Source organism: Lampetra fluviatilis, chromosome 25 (assembly GCF_964198595.1).
Source record: "Lampetra fluviatilis chromosome 25, kcLamFluv1.1, whole genome shotgun sequence".
Lineage (NCBI taxonomy): Eukaryota > Metazoa > Chordata > Hyperoartia > Petromyzontiformes > Petromyzontidae > Lampetra > Lampetra fluviatilis.
The window spans coordinates 2,209,348-2,226,966 of NC_136299.1; the positions used below are offsets into that span (position 1 = coordinate 2,209,348).

Consider the following 17,619-nt stretch of genomic DNA (forward strand, 5'->3'; position numbering starts at 1 on the left):
ACCCCGTGGTGCCCTTATAAAACTCAACGTTTAACCTACTCACACCGGCTTGTGCCCGCCCTCACAGTCGGCCATATTTGCGGAATACACCACGCCGCCATTGACCCTGGCCATTGATGCATTGTCTTTGAAACTGATTGGTTTCTCTGGTCTAATACTGTTTGAGACTAGGCTCTAAAGAAAACTGTCTGGTGTAGACCAATCAGTTTCAAAGACAATGCATCATGTACTACCAGACCATGTTTTTTGTTTGCATGTTCACAAGCATATATGGTTAATGCAGACATGATTCCTTGCAAAAGGTTTCAGTTAGGTGTTTTAGCATCTCAACACAGCTGTTTTATTGCCAGAAAGGGTCAAACATATTCTTGTATTTTGATCCTGGCAAGGGAGTTCCCATGATACAGCATTTACGATTTGTTGATGTGTAATAATTCTCCGGAGACGGATTCGGAATCAGTCCTCTTTATTTTCACTTGACGGTACACTTGCTCCCACACGCTCCGTTGCTGGCAGACAACGTAGCGTCAGCGGACTCCCACCAGCTCCCACCGCGCACGTGGCACCCGGAGCCCCGTACGCGCGTGGCTCTCGCCCCCGTTCAGTTCCCAGACTCCTCCTCGATCCTTCCTCTCTCTCCCTCTTAATCCCTTCGTCACGTGGTCCTCCCAGCTAATCCTCCATGGACAATCTCGACCGTTCTCGATGGTTCCCTGTCAATCCCGGGACCACGCCTCTTACCCGGGTCCCCATTGGCTGGGGTCCCAATTGGCTGGGCCAATCACTCCTGCTGACATGCCGTGATCACGCCGGCCCCACACTCCCTATCTCAACCCTTATTGGCTACAAGCAGGACCCGCAAGCCAATCCCCCACGTGAACCCACGATAGCTGTTATTACATCACCCCCCCCCCCGGTGAAAAAAATAGCCGTCTCGGCTGGGAAAGGGTGATAAACCAATTCCGAAACATATTATTAGGGCACCGAGGTGCGTTTAACGATATAAGGGTGAACCGGCGTCCCTGCGCCTACAACATATAAAAAGTCACCCATACAACAAAAAAAACGACATACATTAGGGCGCCCCTGCAGCGCAGTAACAACAGGGAATAAAACAACCGACAAAACGTTAACGAAACGGGAGAGATTTCGACCGCGTACGCGACGCGGGACCCCCTCCGCTCCCAGCGCCTGATCCCTTTGCTTCCGGATGGACAGGAGGTGGTAGGCTTGAAGAAGAAGTAGGTTGTGGATGCTTGGTCACGTCCAGGTCAGGTCTCCTTGGAGGGGGGGCGGCTGGGGCCACCTCAGCCCTCAGAACCTGTTCATCTGTAGGAGGCACAACACAGTCCCCCTTGGGATCAATGGGTGTGACAAGCGGCGTGGTCGGCTCGACGGAACCCGGCAGGTCAACTAATGGGGATGAAGGGCCGACACGCGCGTCAACATAGGGTTTGAGCCGTGAGGAGTGGACATACCACCGCCGATTTTCATACTGAACACGGATACTCTGCAAGTTCCGAACATCTATTAGTGTTACAGGCCCCCGCCACGGCCTGTGCAGTTTGGGGGATGTGCCCGCCGGTACCTGGGGGCAGTGGAGCCACGCTCGGTCCCCCACTGACCAAGACATGTGCGTATGCGATCGACGCGCATAACGTTCGTTCCTCGCCTGAGCACGGGCTGTCGCACACCGGGCAGCCTCTCGCGCCTCCGTCACTCGTTTAAGCGAGTCACGCACGTGGTCAGGCAAGGAACGGGACGGCCGTTTGCCTGGCTCACCCAATTGCACGTCGATGGGTGGAACATTTTCACGGCCATACATCAAAAAGAATGGTGAGTATCCCGTGGATGTGTGCGGAACCATGCGGTAAGCCGCTAAGACGCCTGGTATGTGCAGGTCCCAATCGGTTTGCTTTTCACTGACCGTCTGACAAAGCATAGCCGAGAGGGTGCGGTTAAATCGTTCCACCATACCATCTGTTTGTGGGTGGTAAGGAGAAGTGCGAATTTTCTTCGTACCCAACGCGTCACAAACTTCCTTAAGCAATTTGGAAGAGAAATTCCGCCCCTGATCTGTGAGCAACCTTTCAGGTGCCCCCTTGTCCATGACATACCCGTTCAAGAAAGCGTCGGTAATGGATGCTGCCGTCTGGTCGGGTAGGGGCCAGGCCATCGGCCATCGAGAAAAATATTCCACCCCGACGAGAAGGTATTTATTGCCCCTCGCCGACGGGGGAAACGGGCCCAGAATATCGAGCGCGACCAATTCGTTAATGCGGGACACCTCAATGGAACGTAACGGTGGTACATAGGGGTTACGAGGCGGCTTCCTCTTTGCACAGTCCTGGCATGAGCGAATAAAATCATTGACGTCTGTTGTCATACCGGCCCAAAAGAAATCCTTCTGCAGTGCGGCCAAAGTCTTTTGGACGCCGAGGTGCATCAATTTATCAGCGTGCAAAGCACGAAGCAGGTCGTAGCGAAGTGAAGTAGGCACGACCAAGCGTGGCCGATCAGACAACCCGTCAGTACACATTAACAATCCCGACTTGCCTCGGATCATCTGCCATTTCCAACCCGCCAATCGAGATTTTTGTTTCCCTATCAATTTCCATAGTGGAGACAGCGAGGCATCAGCCTCCTGCTCACGTAGCCAAACCGCGTGCGGTAACCGCAAGATATCATCCGTGTCCACCGACCCTTGCTGGTCGTCCTCCTTCGCTTCCGCCCCTGCCTCGTCATCCGCTATCGCCCCCATAACCGGACAAGGCGAAGCGGCCGGTGCCGCACAGCGGTGCGTGCCCGTCAGGCAAGCGCACGGAGGAAGGAGCGGCAGCCTTGAGAGCGCGTCAGCGTTCGCATGACGGGCCCCCTTTCTGTATGTAATATCAAAGGAAAATTCTTGTAACGATTCCAGCCACCTGGCCAATTGGCCTGACGGTTGATCTAATTTCAAGGAGTATTGTAAAGCCGCATGATCCGAGCGAACTAGGAATTTCCGTCCATACAGGTACGGCCGGTACAAACGGACAAAGTGAACAATTGCCAAAAGTTCCCGTCTTGTCACGCAATAGCGTGTTTCCGCAGGGGACAAAACCCGGCTGCCGTACGCCACTACTCGCTCTACCCCGTCCTTACGTTGCGACAAAACGGCCCCAATGCCGATATCACTAGCGTCCGTATCGAGGATGAACGGCTGTGAGAAATCTGGGTAATCCAGCGTTGGCGCCGTGGCGAGGTGGTCCCGAAGTGCCATAAAAGATTTTTCCTCTTCCGCTCCCCATTGAAACCTTTGATTTTTGCCAGTCAGAACATGTAATGGCTTTGCCAACGTCGCAAAATTTTTAACGAAGCGGCGATAATAGGAAGCGAAGCCAATAAACCGCCGAACATCTCCCACCGAAGTGGGTGTGGGCCACTCTCGTACGCATTTCGTTTTCAGCGGGTCAGTGGATACGCCGTCCGAACTGACGATATGACCCAAGTAGCGGACAGAGTGTTGCAGAAGGTGGCATTTTTTAGGTTTAAATTTAAGGTCAGCCGTACGCATTCTTTGAAAAACCGCCTCTAGACGTTGGAGGTGTTCTTCGAACGTGCGGCTGAAAACAATTATATCATCAAGATATATGAGGCACGTTTCCCACTGCAGTCCAGTCAGCACCAATTCCATGAGCCGCTGAAACGTCGCCGGTGCCGCATTCAAGCCCATAGGCAACCGATTAAATTCAAAGAGACCTTGCGGCGTGCGGAATGCCGTTTTTGCCTTCGACTCATCGTCGAGGGGAAGCTGCCAGAACCCCGAGGACAAGTCAAGGGTAGAAAAAAACTTAGCACCCGATAAAGCGTCCAACGAATCATCCATCCTCGGTAAGGTGTATGCATCCGCCACCGAAATTTTGTTTAACCGGCGGAAATCAACACAAAATCTTGTACCGCCATCTTTCTTCTTTACCAGAACGACGGGCGCGGCCCAGGGGCTGTTGGACGGCGAAATGATGTCCGCCGCCAACAATTCATTTACCGCTCCGCGCACGTGATCCCTTTCCGCCGGGCTCATGCGATGAGGGTGCATAGAGATGGGAGGCGTCGCACCGGTGTCAATATGGTGCGACAAAAGCGACGTGCGTCCGAGGTCCAAATCATTTTTACTGAAAACATCAGTGTACTGTATCAACAATGAACGCAGGGCGTTCCTTTGTTCGTTCGACAAGGAAGAATTTTCTCCGCACAAATCTGCGATCCAACGTTCTTGAGAGCGATCGTGTGGGGGCCTACCAGCGGGCATTCGTGCGCGCGGCGCTGCGTCGCAAGAGGCGAAGTCGGTAGTGGCGTGAGCCAACACCGACCCCTCTGGAACAATAACGCGGTCAGGTCCCCCATTTAACACCTGTATAAAAGGTGCTTGACCCGGTCGTACGATCGTTTGCGCCGCCGCTAAAGAAAATGATTTAGATGCCGAATTAGATGGGGATAGCAGCACGCCTTCTGCACCCTTCCCCATTCGAAGGGGTTTACGGTAACGCAACGGTATCAACATCTGTGCTCCCGGCGGTACTTCTACCGTAGCAGCAACAACGGCAGTGACTGCGTTACCTGTAGGCGCGCTGGCCAACAAGGAAGGCAGGAACGCCATACGACGACCCCCCGGCATTTCTAAACAGTCCTGGTCGACTCGTATTTTCAGCGGCATCCGACGCAGGAAATCAGTACCGAGTAAGCATGGAACAGCTAGCGAGCGAGAGATTAACACAGGTCCTGCGGCGGTAATATTACCGATAGCGATGCTCACAACCACCTGGCCACAGATACCCATGCTTCCCCCATTCGCGGCGACACACGCATCATTAACCCTACGTATCTGCGACGCAGGGATGGACAACAGATGGAAAATAACATCAGAAATGATGGTGGCCGACGCGCCCGTGTCCACTAAGATGCGCACATCAACGCCGTCGATGGTACCTCGTACCGTCGACGAGCCCGAAGCCGCAGCTACCACCCTGCGAGCCAATTTTTTCCACTGCGTAGCAGAGCGCGTAACTGTAGCGGGGGAAGTAAATTTTTCCCGAGGAGTGTGAGAATGAGTGCGAATGGATGGGTGATGTGACAGGACCTGCCGGGTGTCCGATGTGTGCCGACTCGCCCGAGGTTGTTGCAGCTCCGCGGCAGGTGGAGGAGATGGAGGTCCCCTCGTCGAAGGAGGCGACAGCAGAGGCCGACAGCGGCAGTCACGGGCGAAATGGCCCCGTCTGCCGCACTTGAAGCAAGCCGCCGACGTCGGCCGGCGGTCGGACGACCCGGCCCTTGCACGCGGACGGCCCATGTAGTTGCCACGCTGGTCGCGCAGCCGCCGTCCCGGACTCTCGTGCTGAACAGCAGCAGCCAGCATGTCGTCGTCGCCCGAGTCGTCGGAGCAGTGGACCACTAGTCGTGGAGACCACCCCAAAGGTGGCCCGTCGATCTCCGGCTTCCCCGTCCACGCCGCCATCTGGTCCCAACGCCTGATATTAAATTTTGCGTCCAGGCAACGCGCCACCCATCGCGATGTAAGTGGTTCGTGGCCGCACACTGGCAGCGAAATCTTGAGTTCCTGAGCCAACTCCAGCATACGGGAGAGGATGAGAGGATCCAAATGGTCGGCCATCGCGTCGGGGTAGGCAGCCATGGCCAGCGCCATCAATGCCCCCCGATAGGCCAAGGGCGATTCCTCCGATGCTCGGCGACGTAACATAAATTTTCTGGTGGCTGACATCGGTGGGTCATAGAATTCCGCCATCTCCACGAACGCGTCCCGCAGTGTCTTCTTCTTGGCCGCCGGAATGGAACGGAAGACCCCCAGAGAAACATCGTCGAGCAGTGTAGGTAGCGCTCCCAGTGCTTCCTCCTCCGTCCAATTGACAGATCTAAAAGCTGATTCAAAGCGCCATGTGAAAGCACTCCAATCACCTCCGGCGATGAATTCTTTGATTTGTGGAAGGCGATGTCCGCGGTGGCAAGCGCGCGCCGCGGGCGTCTCCGACTGGCGTTCCCGCTCTCCACCCGTATCAGACAAAATGGCGGCCGGCGGCCGCGTGGCGGTAGGCGCGCCCAAAATGGCGGCCGACGGCTCTGGCGCAGCTGCCCCACCCAAAACGACGGCGTCCTCCCGCGTAGCAGAAGGAATGGCGGACGCAGGTTCCTTCACCGGACTCCTTCCCACGGCGTCCAGTTGATCGGCAATCTGGCGGCCCGCGGCTGGTGAGGATGCCACGGCGGTCACCAGACTAAGCAGAATGGCTGTTAATGATTCGATCTGCTCCGCCATCAGCCGCCACTCGTCTTTTGTTCCTGCAGCGGTTGCATCTGCCGTCGGTCGACGCTGAGAGACGTCGAGAGGTACATCTTCAACAGGCGGCATAGGGGCTGTAGCTCCCAACAGCTCATCTTCATCCGTCTCGACTTCCTCCTCCGATAGAGGCACAGGCAGGTTCTTTTTTCTGGGGTGCTTGGACATCTTGACGATCGTCCAAACAGTCGCAGAAGTACTTCTGACACCAATGTAATAATTCTCCGGAGACGGATTCGGAATCAGTCCTCTTTATTTTCACTTGACGGTACACTTGCTCCCACACGCTCCGTTGCTGGCAGACAACGTAGCGTCAGCGGACTCCCACCAGCTCCCACCGTGCACGTGGCACCCGGAGCCCCGTACGCGCGTGGCTCTCGCCCCCGTTCAGTTCCCAGACTCCTCCTCGATCCTTCCTCTCTCTCCCTCTTAATCCCTTCGTCACGTGGTCCTCCCAGCCAATCCTCCATGGACAATCTCGACCGTTCTCGATGGTTCCCTGTCAATCCCGGGACCACGCCTCTTACCCGGGTCCCCATTGGCTGGGGTCCCAATTGGCTGGGCCAATCACTCCTGCTGACATGCCGTGATCACGCCGGCCCCACACTCCCTATCTCAACCCTTATTGGCTACAAGCAGGACCGGCAAGCCAATCCCCCACGTGAACCCACGATAGCTGTTATTACAGATGCAAGAACTTCTCGCCACGGTGGCGAGATGTTCACTCTCACCTCGCCTACAGCAGCATAACTGGTGAACCCCAGCTATGCATGCTCTGACACGTGCATTGTCCTTGTGCTGTTCGTCTTTTGTCGTTCTCTGGTCTGACACTGGTGAGACGAGGCAATGGAGAAGGCTGCCTCTGGTGTAGGCCAATCAGTTTCAAAGACAATGCAAATATTATATTATCAGAGCAAGTACGTGTGGTTAATGCAGACTTGATGTCTTACAAAAGGTTTCTATTTGCTGTTTGAACATCTGAGAATTTTTATTGTTTCATATTTATATTATTTTCCTTCTATGTGACTTTACCGAAAGAACCAAGAACATCTTCACACCTCCTGTTTTATTGCCAGAAAGGCAACAACCTATTATTAGTTTTCATACTTTTGTAGTGGTATAGCGCTGGCTGCTGGCGGAAAATGGTAACTGCGGTGTACGGCAGTACTCACGTCAGCAGGCCACGATAAACGCGAGAGGGACATCGAGGGGATACGTCACAGAGGGGCCCATCGGGGGGCCACGGGAACCCGCTCGTAGGTTCTAGAAGGGGGGCGTAGCCCAGGCAGGGCCACGCTGGGAGTATAAGAGGGGGCCCTGTGGGGCGCCTCGTGGCAACGCCCAGCCCAAACATTGCGCTAAAAGTGTTCCCAAATATAAAAAATCGTGATGAGGACTTACTGTAATGGTAAATGTAGAATGGCAATAAATGTTCCAGTTCGCTACCTTAAAACTGATTCCTTTCAATGGAGCACACCACATTACAGGCACCACATACTGCAACTATGTCCATGATCCCTTTTGCTGTCTCCTGAAAACACACACGATGTGCCGCTTACTCTTGAACCCCTTGACCTTTGGAGGGAGTAATTAATTATGGAAAACAACCCGTGCTGGCTGACCTTCATGAGGCTAAGGCTGGGTGCAGAAATCCGTGGGAATCTCTCCTCGAGAGGCTCCTGCAACGGTAAGAACAAGAACACCCGGCGTGCAATTAAGTGCGAATCAACCTGCGGCGTTCGTAACAATGTCACAGCATAGCCCAGCGCTCTCTCGCAGCTCCAAATAGTCACTTTGCACACTTCAAATAGCTGTACGTGCGTCCAGTTACATTCGTGCCATGTCCTGGTATCCGTTGACTTATTATTAACAATGATCACGTTCGACTGTGAGCGCTTCGCTTCCCGCAGAGCGTCCGCTCGCTCGGTCGCTCTCGTAGAGAGAGAACGACGACTCGGAGGCACGAGGAGGAACCACGGACGAGCGGGGAGGCAGCAGCGGCCACGCGGTGATCCGGCACCATTGGCGCAGTTTATGCGTGGGGGCCACGGTGGGGGGGGGGGGCAACGTCCACCCCAAACTGGACACATTTATTAAAGTATTTTCAGTAGTTGGCAATTAAGATAATACATCAATTATATTCACTCACGATTCCTAATGTGAGGGTTAAAGCGAACCCCTCCACACCCCCCAAAATATAGCAGTCAAACTCTGCCTATGGCCGGCACCAACAAGTGCCCAAGCTCTGCGTTCCTCTGCATATGAAGGTGTTATTTGCCAATTAATGAGTGGTCACATGTGGGAGGAGCCCCTGAAGAAAACCCAGGCGTGCGAGGGAGAAACGCTCTATCCCGTCCACAGTTTTGCTGTACCTAGCGGACCAGGGTACAGCACCTCCCTGACGGCCACGGGAAGGGAGTTTGGCAACATTTTCGCGATCAACCAACCCTCGCCTCCAGTTTGATTATAGGCGTGCGCCACCAACACTCCGAAATGGAATGTTTAAAAGAATGCTTAAAATAAATGTCCCCATGAGCAATGGTTACGAAAGTCTAACTTCAACAGCGCAGATAACCTGCAGGCCAAAAACCTCATATCTATTTTAATGGAACAGCAGCAGAGAAAATTGCAGTCGATCGCATCACAGAGAATGGCTTCGGGCGATTGCGACCCATGTTTAGTTTGTTGTCCTTCCCCCGCACCTCCAATTAGCACGGTTGTCTACGTACGGTGTGAAAGAAGTTCAACATGTATACATACATGCACAGAAACACATAGCCTGCCACAGCTCACAGTCTACACCACCACCAGTCAGACACGAGCATGAACCGGCCAGGCACAAGTCACGGACGGAGTACACATGCCATTCTCTCCGCCAGTCGTCATTCGCCTTCAAGGGTGGACTAAAGTTCAATTGAAAAGGTTATAATTTCTATCAACTTGAACATTTGTCGAGCTATGCATGGAATAAGAGCCTTGATGGCACTGTTAATGTCGGACCGATTGCGTGCGTGCGCGGAACGACGGACGTCGCGCCAGACAACGTGCGGCAATGTCCAACACGCATCGGAGAGCCACCTGGCATGCAGCACCTGCATCGGCACGACCTCATGTCCACCGCGATTAACAATTCAGCTCCTTAAATCACACGCAACAGTTAAGTAATCGCACCGTCCACAAATAACCACAAAAGAGGGCCTCACCAATTTGATGGGATCAGGAATGGAGACCCCGCTGAAAAACTGGTTCGACATGAAGACTTGCTTATGCCATGGTATGAGGTCTCCTAAACAACGGATGACATGTGTTATATATTGAACACGTAGGCTTTCGCGAAAAGTGTTATTCACGATAAAAGTTCCTTTGGGGTTAGATCACAGTTCCAATAAAATTCGCCCGATGAGGCTGGTTGCTGTAATTAATAGCGGAATGTCAGTACAGTACTGGAATTGTAAATGTCGTGGGTTTACTCTCCAACACACCGGTGTGCTGAGGTAGTAACTCACTGCCACGCTTTGTTTACGTGGCGGGTTAACGACACGATCTATATTTACGCGATCTCATCCAAAATAACTTTTATCATGAAGACATTTTCAAACAAACTTGTGCTTCCATCATTCATATTTCATATCGCTGTATTTCGTGGGATTTAAACACAAAGAAAAGCTCTTAGGTGCAATATGTGTGTATTAAAAAAAATGTACCATGAAACATCTTATTGAGTCTCAAGACTCCTTTTCAGGGGGTCCTGTAAACCTATTGCGAGATGTCTTCAAGTTGAGGGGGGGGGGTCCCATTCACCGCTGAATCTCGCGGAATGCGCAAGCAGTCAGCGTTAATCTTAGAGAGGCGTAGCGCCATTGTTATTAAAGACATTGTTACTCACCGCAGAGAACTGTAGCGACACGACCACACTCTACAATAGCTGGCACGAAACTGTGCCACGCCCTGCCGCATGGCCTTGCGGGAGCCTCGATACCGATAAGGTTATTTTATTGGTTCTTACGGTAGAGTCACGTAGAAGGTAAATAATAAAATAATAAAAAATAAAACAATTAAATAAAATTCTCACGACGTTTCGGCCACAACGCAAGCAGCCGTCCTCAGGTGAAGAAACAGAGCTCTGTTTTACCGAAATGCTTTAGAGTGGACCATGAAGATAAATAAACACTTTGACGTCATTTGCGACTGGCAAAAGGTCTCATAGATTTGTGGTAATTGATATATTTACCTGTGTTTTTGACCTTCCATGCATTACTGTCGAAATAATTGAATCGTTGGATTTGTGACGCTTCACTTAGATTAGTATCATTGAACGCCGAACTGATCGCTTCTGAAAATGTTTCAGCTTCTTCCTGCTGTAAAGGCCGTTAAACCTGGCATGTATTTACGTCACACGTAACATTTACAGGGTTCAATACCACTCCTCAATTGTAAACAGCATTTAAATTCATTGTTTTTTTCGGTAAAGTCACGTATGTAGAAATAACATAAAATTTAAATAAATAACATTGTGTTGTTGGCCGACTGGTTTGCATCACGTGATGTTTCTAAGGTCTGTTGAGTTTCTCGTCTCTCATCTTCTTGTTACATTGCCGCTCTCCATGTGCTATGTGCGTGGTGTGTTCCCTCGCTATGTGTTTCACCCCATTTTCACCTGATGAGCGCTTGTGTTGCGTTCGAAACGTCGTGATTTATTTTAATTGTATTTATTTAAATTTTATTTTATTTCTACACACGTGACTTTACCGAAAAAAACAATCAGGATAATGTGTGCAGTCACGAAAGCTTCAATCCTAGAGCATTTCAATTCTCATTTGTTGTTTCATTTACACTTATCCGTTACAGTAAATAAAACGTTAAAGTCGAGCCACGGCACAGTTGTGGTGGATGCAACCCAAACTATGGAGCATCTAGCAAACCGCTGTATTCAACAGAGGAACGGAACCTCCGATTATCACAGTTGGCAACGTCTGGCGCCAAAGAAGTTCAACAAACAAAACGACACAAACTCTCTCCTGAAGCCCTCCCGCGGCTAGCAGACCCCGGCATTTAGCTGATGCACATATAACTGTGCGCAAGTCCAGAATCGCGTGTGCCCTAACATGTAAAAGCCGCGTGAATAATGCGTGACGTGGCTCATTCTTTAGGCTCCCTGATGGACGCACACGTGAAGCAGTACACCTGGCAGATTCTGCAGGCCGCAAACTACTGCCACGCGCACAGTGTAAGCACCGTCGAGCGCAACGCGTGTTGTATGCCCTCCTCCACCCGACACGGTCAACCGCAGATGAATCGCGGAACCACACACCGGCTCTCCCCGCGGCATCTTCAGAGCCGCTTGTCGCGTTTAGTCTGTTGTCCTTACCCACCGCACCTCCGATTAGCGGTGGTTACGCACGGTGCGAAAGGAGTTCAACGACATACCCTACACTATACACTCCACTACTGTACACTACACTATACACTACACTATACACTACACTATACACTACACTATACACTACATACTACACTATACACTACACTATACACTACACTATACACTACACTATACACTACACTATACACTACACTACACTATACACTACATACTACACTATACACTACACTATACACTACATACTACACTATACACTACATACTACACTATACACTACATACTACACTATACACTACACACTACACTACATACTACACTATACACTACACACTACACTACATACTACACTATACACTACACTACACCACTATACACTACACTATACACTACACTATACACTACATACTACACTATACACTACATACTACACTACATACTACACTATACACTACACTACACCACTATACACTACACTATACACTACAATATACACTACATACTACACTATACACCAGAGGTGTGGACTCGAGTCATGTGACTTGGACTCGAGTCAGACTCGAGTCATGAATTTGATGACTTGCGACTCGACTTGGACTTGCATAACAATGACTTTGTCCCACCTATGAGATGTGGACTCGAGTCATGTGACTTGGACTCGAGTCAGACTCGAGTCATGAATTTGATGACTTGCGACTCGACTTGGACTTGCATAACAATGACTTTGTCCCACCTCTGCTATACACTACACCACTATACACTACACCACTATACACTACACCACTATACACTACACCACTATACACTACATACTACACTATACACTACACCACTATACACTACACCACTATACACTACACCACTATACACTACACAATACACTACATACTACACTATACACTACACCACTATACACTACACCACTATACACTACACCACTATACACTACACCACTATACACACTACACCACTATACACCACACCACTATACACTACACCACTATACACTACTTCTAGATTTGAAGCTTTCGTGACTGCAAGGAATCATCTTCTTAGGTTTTTTCGGTAAAGTCACGTAGAAAGTAAAATAAAATAAAAACAAAAATCACGACGTTTCGGAGGCAACACAAGTCTCCGTCATCAAGATACAGCTAATCTGGCTGTGACGGTCCCACCTGATGACGGAGACTTGTGTTGCCTCCGAAACGTCGTGATTTTTGTTTTTATTTTACTTTCTACGTGACTTTACCGAAAAAACCTAAGAACACTATACACTACACCACTATACACTACACCACTATACCACTATACACTACACCACTATACACTACACCACTATACACCACACCACTATACACTACACTACTATACACTACACCACTATACACCACACCACTATACACTACACCACTATACACTACACCACTATACACTACACCACTATACACTACACCACTATACACTAAACCACTAAACACTACACCACTATACACTACACCACTATACACTACACCACTATACACACTACACCACTAAACACTACACCACTATACACCACACCACTATACACTACACCACTATACACTACACCACTATACACACTACATCACTATACACTACACCACTACACCACTATACACTACACCACTATACACCACACCACTATACACTACACCACTAAACACTACACCACTATACACTACACCACTATACACTACACCACTATACACACTACACCACTAAACACTACACCACTATACACCACACCACTATACACTACACCACTATACACTACACCACTATACACACTACACCACTAAACACTACACCACTATACACCACACCACTATACACTACACCACTATACACACTACACCACTATACACTACACCACTATACACTACACCACTATGCACTACACCACTATACACTACACCACTATACACACTACACCACTATACACTACACCACTATACACTACACCACTATACACCACACCACTATACACACTACACCACTATACACTACACCACTATACACTACACCACTATACACTACACCACTATACACCACACCACTATACACTACACCACTAAATACTACACCACTATACACTACACCACTATACACCACACCACTATACACTACACCACTATACACTACACCACTATACACTACACCACTATACACTACACCACTATACACTACACCACGATACACTACACCACTATACACTATACACTACACCACTATACACTACACCACTATACACTACACCACTAAACACTACACCACTAAATACTACACCACACCACTATACACTACACCACTATACACTACACCACTATACACTACACCACTATACACTACACCACTATACACTACACCACTATACACTACACCACTATACACTACACCACTATACACTACACCACTATACACCACACCACTATACACCACACCACTATACACTACACCACTATACACTACACCACTATACACTACACCACTATACACTACACCACTATACACCACACCACTATACACTACACCACTAAATACTACACCACTATACACTACACCACTATACACCACACCACTATACACTACACCACTATACACTACACCACTATACACTACACCACTATACACTACACCACTATACACTACACCACGATACACTACACCACTATACACTATACACTACACCACTATACACTACACCACTATACACTACACCACTAAACACTACACCACTAAATACTACACCACACCACTATACACTACACCACTATACACTACACCACTATACACTACACCACTATACACTACACCACTATACACTACACCACTATACACTACACCACTATACACCACACCACTATACACCACACCACTATACACCACACCACTATACACTACACCACTATACACTACACCACTATACACTACACCACTATACACACTACACCACTATACACTACACCACTATACACTACACCACTAAACACTACACCACTATACACTACACCACTATACACTACACCACTATACACTACACCACTAAACACTACACCACTATACACTACACCACTATACACTACACCACTATACACTACACCACTATACACTACACCACTATACACACTACACCACTATACATTACACCACTATACACTACACCACTAAACACTACACCACTATACACTACACCATACACTACACTATACACTACACTATACACTACTATACACTACACTATACACTTCACCACTATACACTACACCACTATTCTAGATTGACAACTCATTTCTTTAGAACTGCTTGAGGTGTTTAGTTTGTTGTCCTTCCCCCGCACTTCCTATTAGCGCGGTTACGTACGGTGCGAAAGAAGTTCCAACATGCGTACACATATATATATATACCATCACCACCATCAGCACCTCATCGCCATCACCACCTTCTCATCGCCATCGCCACCTCATCATCAAGCCACTGGAGCTATGCACATTGAAATCTGCTGTGGATGATTGAAAACTCATTTTCTTCAGAGCTGCTTCTTGTTGCGTTTACTTTGCCGTCCTTCCGATGAGCGCGGTTGACTACGTGCGGCGGCGCTTGAAGAACGTCAAACGTGTCCACACATCGAGCCACGTCGCCCCGCCGCCAATTCGCGAGCCGCCGCGTGAGCGCGACGGACGCAATCACCCAGGGTCTTGGTGATGAGGTGCAGCTGGTGCAGGTCCGAGTTGCCGGGCCACAGGGCGTTTCCGCACAGCATCTCGGCGAAGACGCACCCGGCGGCCCACACGTCGACGGCCGGGCCGTACTGCGTGTCCCCGACCAGCAGCTCCGGCGCGCGGTACCAGCGCGTGGCCACGTAGTCCGTGTAGCGGTCCTCCTGGCCCGCTGGGGAAACACAGTGGGCGCACGAGCGGGGTTGGTGCGGCTGGAGGGACTCGGTCGAGGGTGCGCGCGGTGCAACGCGGCACGTTGGGAGACGCCGTTGTTTGCACGCGCGAATGTTGTGTGTGCAGTGCCGGAGTTAAAGCTAGTACGGGGCAGAGGTCGCAACCGGGTACCCGATACCCGTACCCTACCCGATATCCGGCTACCCGTACCCGGCCGGGTACGGGTACGGGTAGCCGTTTGCGACCCTGGTGCGGCCGGGTATGGGTACGGGTAAGGAATCAAAACCCGTTTGCGACCTCTGGTACGGGGCCTGTGGCGTGTGTTATAAAGGGGCCCTAAATTAAAACAAAAAAGACACGCAAATATTCAAACACGAAGTTTTAACTTGCATAGTAAAGTAATTGTATTTTTTCATTTGCTATACAGCCAGTTAATACGACAAATCGCTAACCTCAAACACCCAATCGTTCATAAAAGTTTAAGGCGGTATAGTACTATAGTCATAGAGCAAGTGCAGCATCACTGAACCGGAATTGATAGCTTGAAAACATTTAGCGCGGGGGCCTTGAAAGTGCGGGGCCTGTAGCTACTACTACATATGTAGTAGCTACTTGTGCTACTGGGATAATTCGGCAATGCGTGTGTTTGTTGGTCTTCTTTCGCACCGTACGTAGCCAACCGTGCTGCATATCAGCACCATCGTCACCCCCTTCAACCTGTTTAATGTTTCGCTCGCTCAGTTGTGTCATTCGTGCTGCGTTTAATCTGCCCATTCGCGCTGCAGGCTATGAGGGTTACAGCATTTACAATTACTCACGGTGCGACTCTGTTGTTTATGTTCGCGTTTTTATTTAATTTGTTTTTGCTGTTGCCATTTTTGGTGGGGCAGGTTCACGCTTGCAAATGAGGCTCTGTCCTGGTCTCTTGGGTTCTCACAACTGGTGACACTTGAGCATTAAACGATGGCATGGCTTCGGAAAGCATGTCAATAGGTCTATACATTTTAGTCTAGAATGACAAGGGAGGCTTTCAACCCACGCAGGCCTCTTTTAACCCACTTTCATACGTACATTTACAATGCATAAGTAATATACATACGCATTGCAAATATATAGATGTTTAGCAACTGATTATTTTGGTACATGGAGGTAACATCATCTCTCTATAAGACTACATGTTCTGCATGATCCTTGATAATAATTCAAATTGTTAGGAACACAATTTAAGAACGCAAATATGCGCTCTGCTCACAGCCAGCTCAGGGTGCCGGTGATTCCTGAATTGCTGTTACTCCGATGTTTAAGCATCTATTTCATTGCATTCAGGTTTGGTTGCCTGGATTGCTGCGATATCACCGGCGTAGCAATTGAACGTGGCGGTGGTTCTGCAGGTTGTCGATTGAGGTCGTGCAGTAACACGTGCGCCGCTCACACCGACTCCGAGCGTCTGTCAATAAAGCAGCCGTGGAAAGGAAGTTTCATCAAAACTGTCTCAAATGCTGCGCGGCGGTGCCGGTGGCTATGCACGTGGCCTGTAATCCAGCACCGTGGAGGTAGCGAGGGTTGGTGCATCGCACACGTGTTGCGAAACTCCCTTCCTGTGGGCGTTGAGGTGTTATACCCTGGCTTGCCAGGAGGAGGCAGTACAGCGAAACTCTGGATTCTACTGTTTCATCCGTACGGGATAGAGTGTTTCCCCTCGCACGCGTGGGTTTCCTCCCACGTGTAAACACTAATTAATTATAACAGCTTCATATACAGTGGACCGCAGAGCTTGGCCATCGTGTGGCTGCCTTTCAACTTGTCTGGTTATTCATCTACGAGAGAAAGTAAAGACTGTTCGGCATTTTACAAGTTGAAATGATTTCTTATTGTTAATGCGATTTGCCCAGGTGGCGTAATTGCACACCCACAAAGACACAGGTTATGCCGTGATGATGTATGTCTTCGATTTAACCTGTTCTCAGTAGAATCCTATTTATTCGTAACTGGTGTACAGC

General features: G+C 49.6%; 1 protein-coding gene across 1 annotated transcript in view; it reads right to left on the minus strand.

Annotated features, from left to right (window-relative positions):
- LOC144941657 (cyclin-dependent kinase-like 1) overlaps positions 1-17,619 on the minus strand; it is a 55,341-nt gene that overhangs the window by 1,596 nt on the left and 36,126 nt on the right. The window contains exons 6-8 of the mRNA XM_078868015.1: positions 15,417-15,617; positions 9,532-9,614; positions 7,951-8,007 (exon numbers count right to left, since the gene is read on the minus strand). Coding sequence (XP_078724141.1) covers positions 7,951-8,007; positions 9,532-9,614; positions 15,417-15,617 — 341 coding nt within the window. The remainder of the gene's footprint in view (positions 1-7,950; positions 8,008-9,531; positions 9,615-15,416; positions 15,618-17,619) is intronic.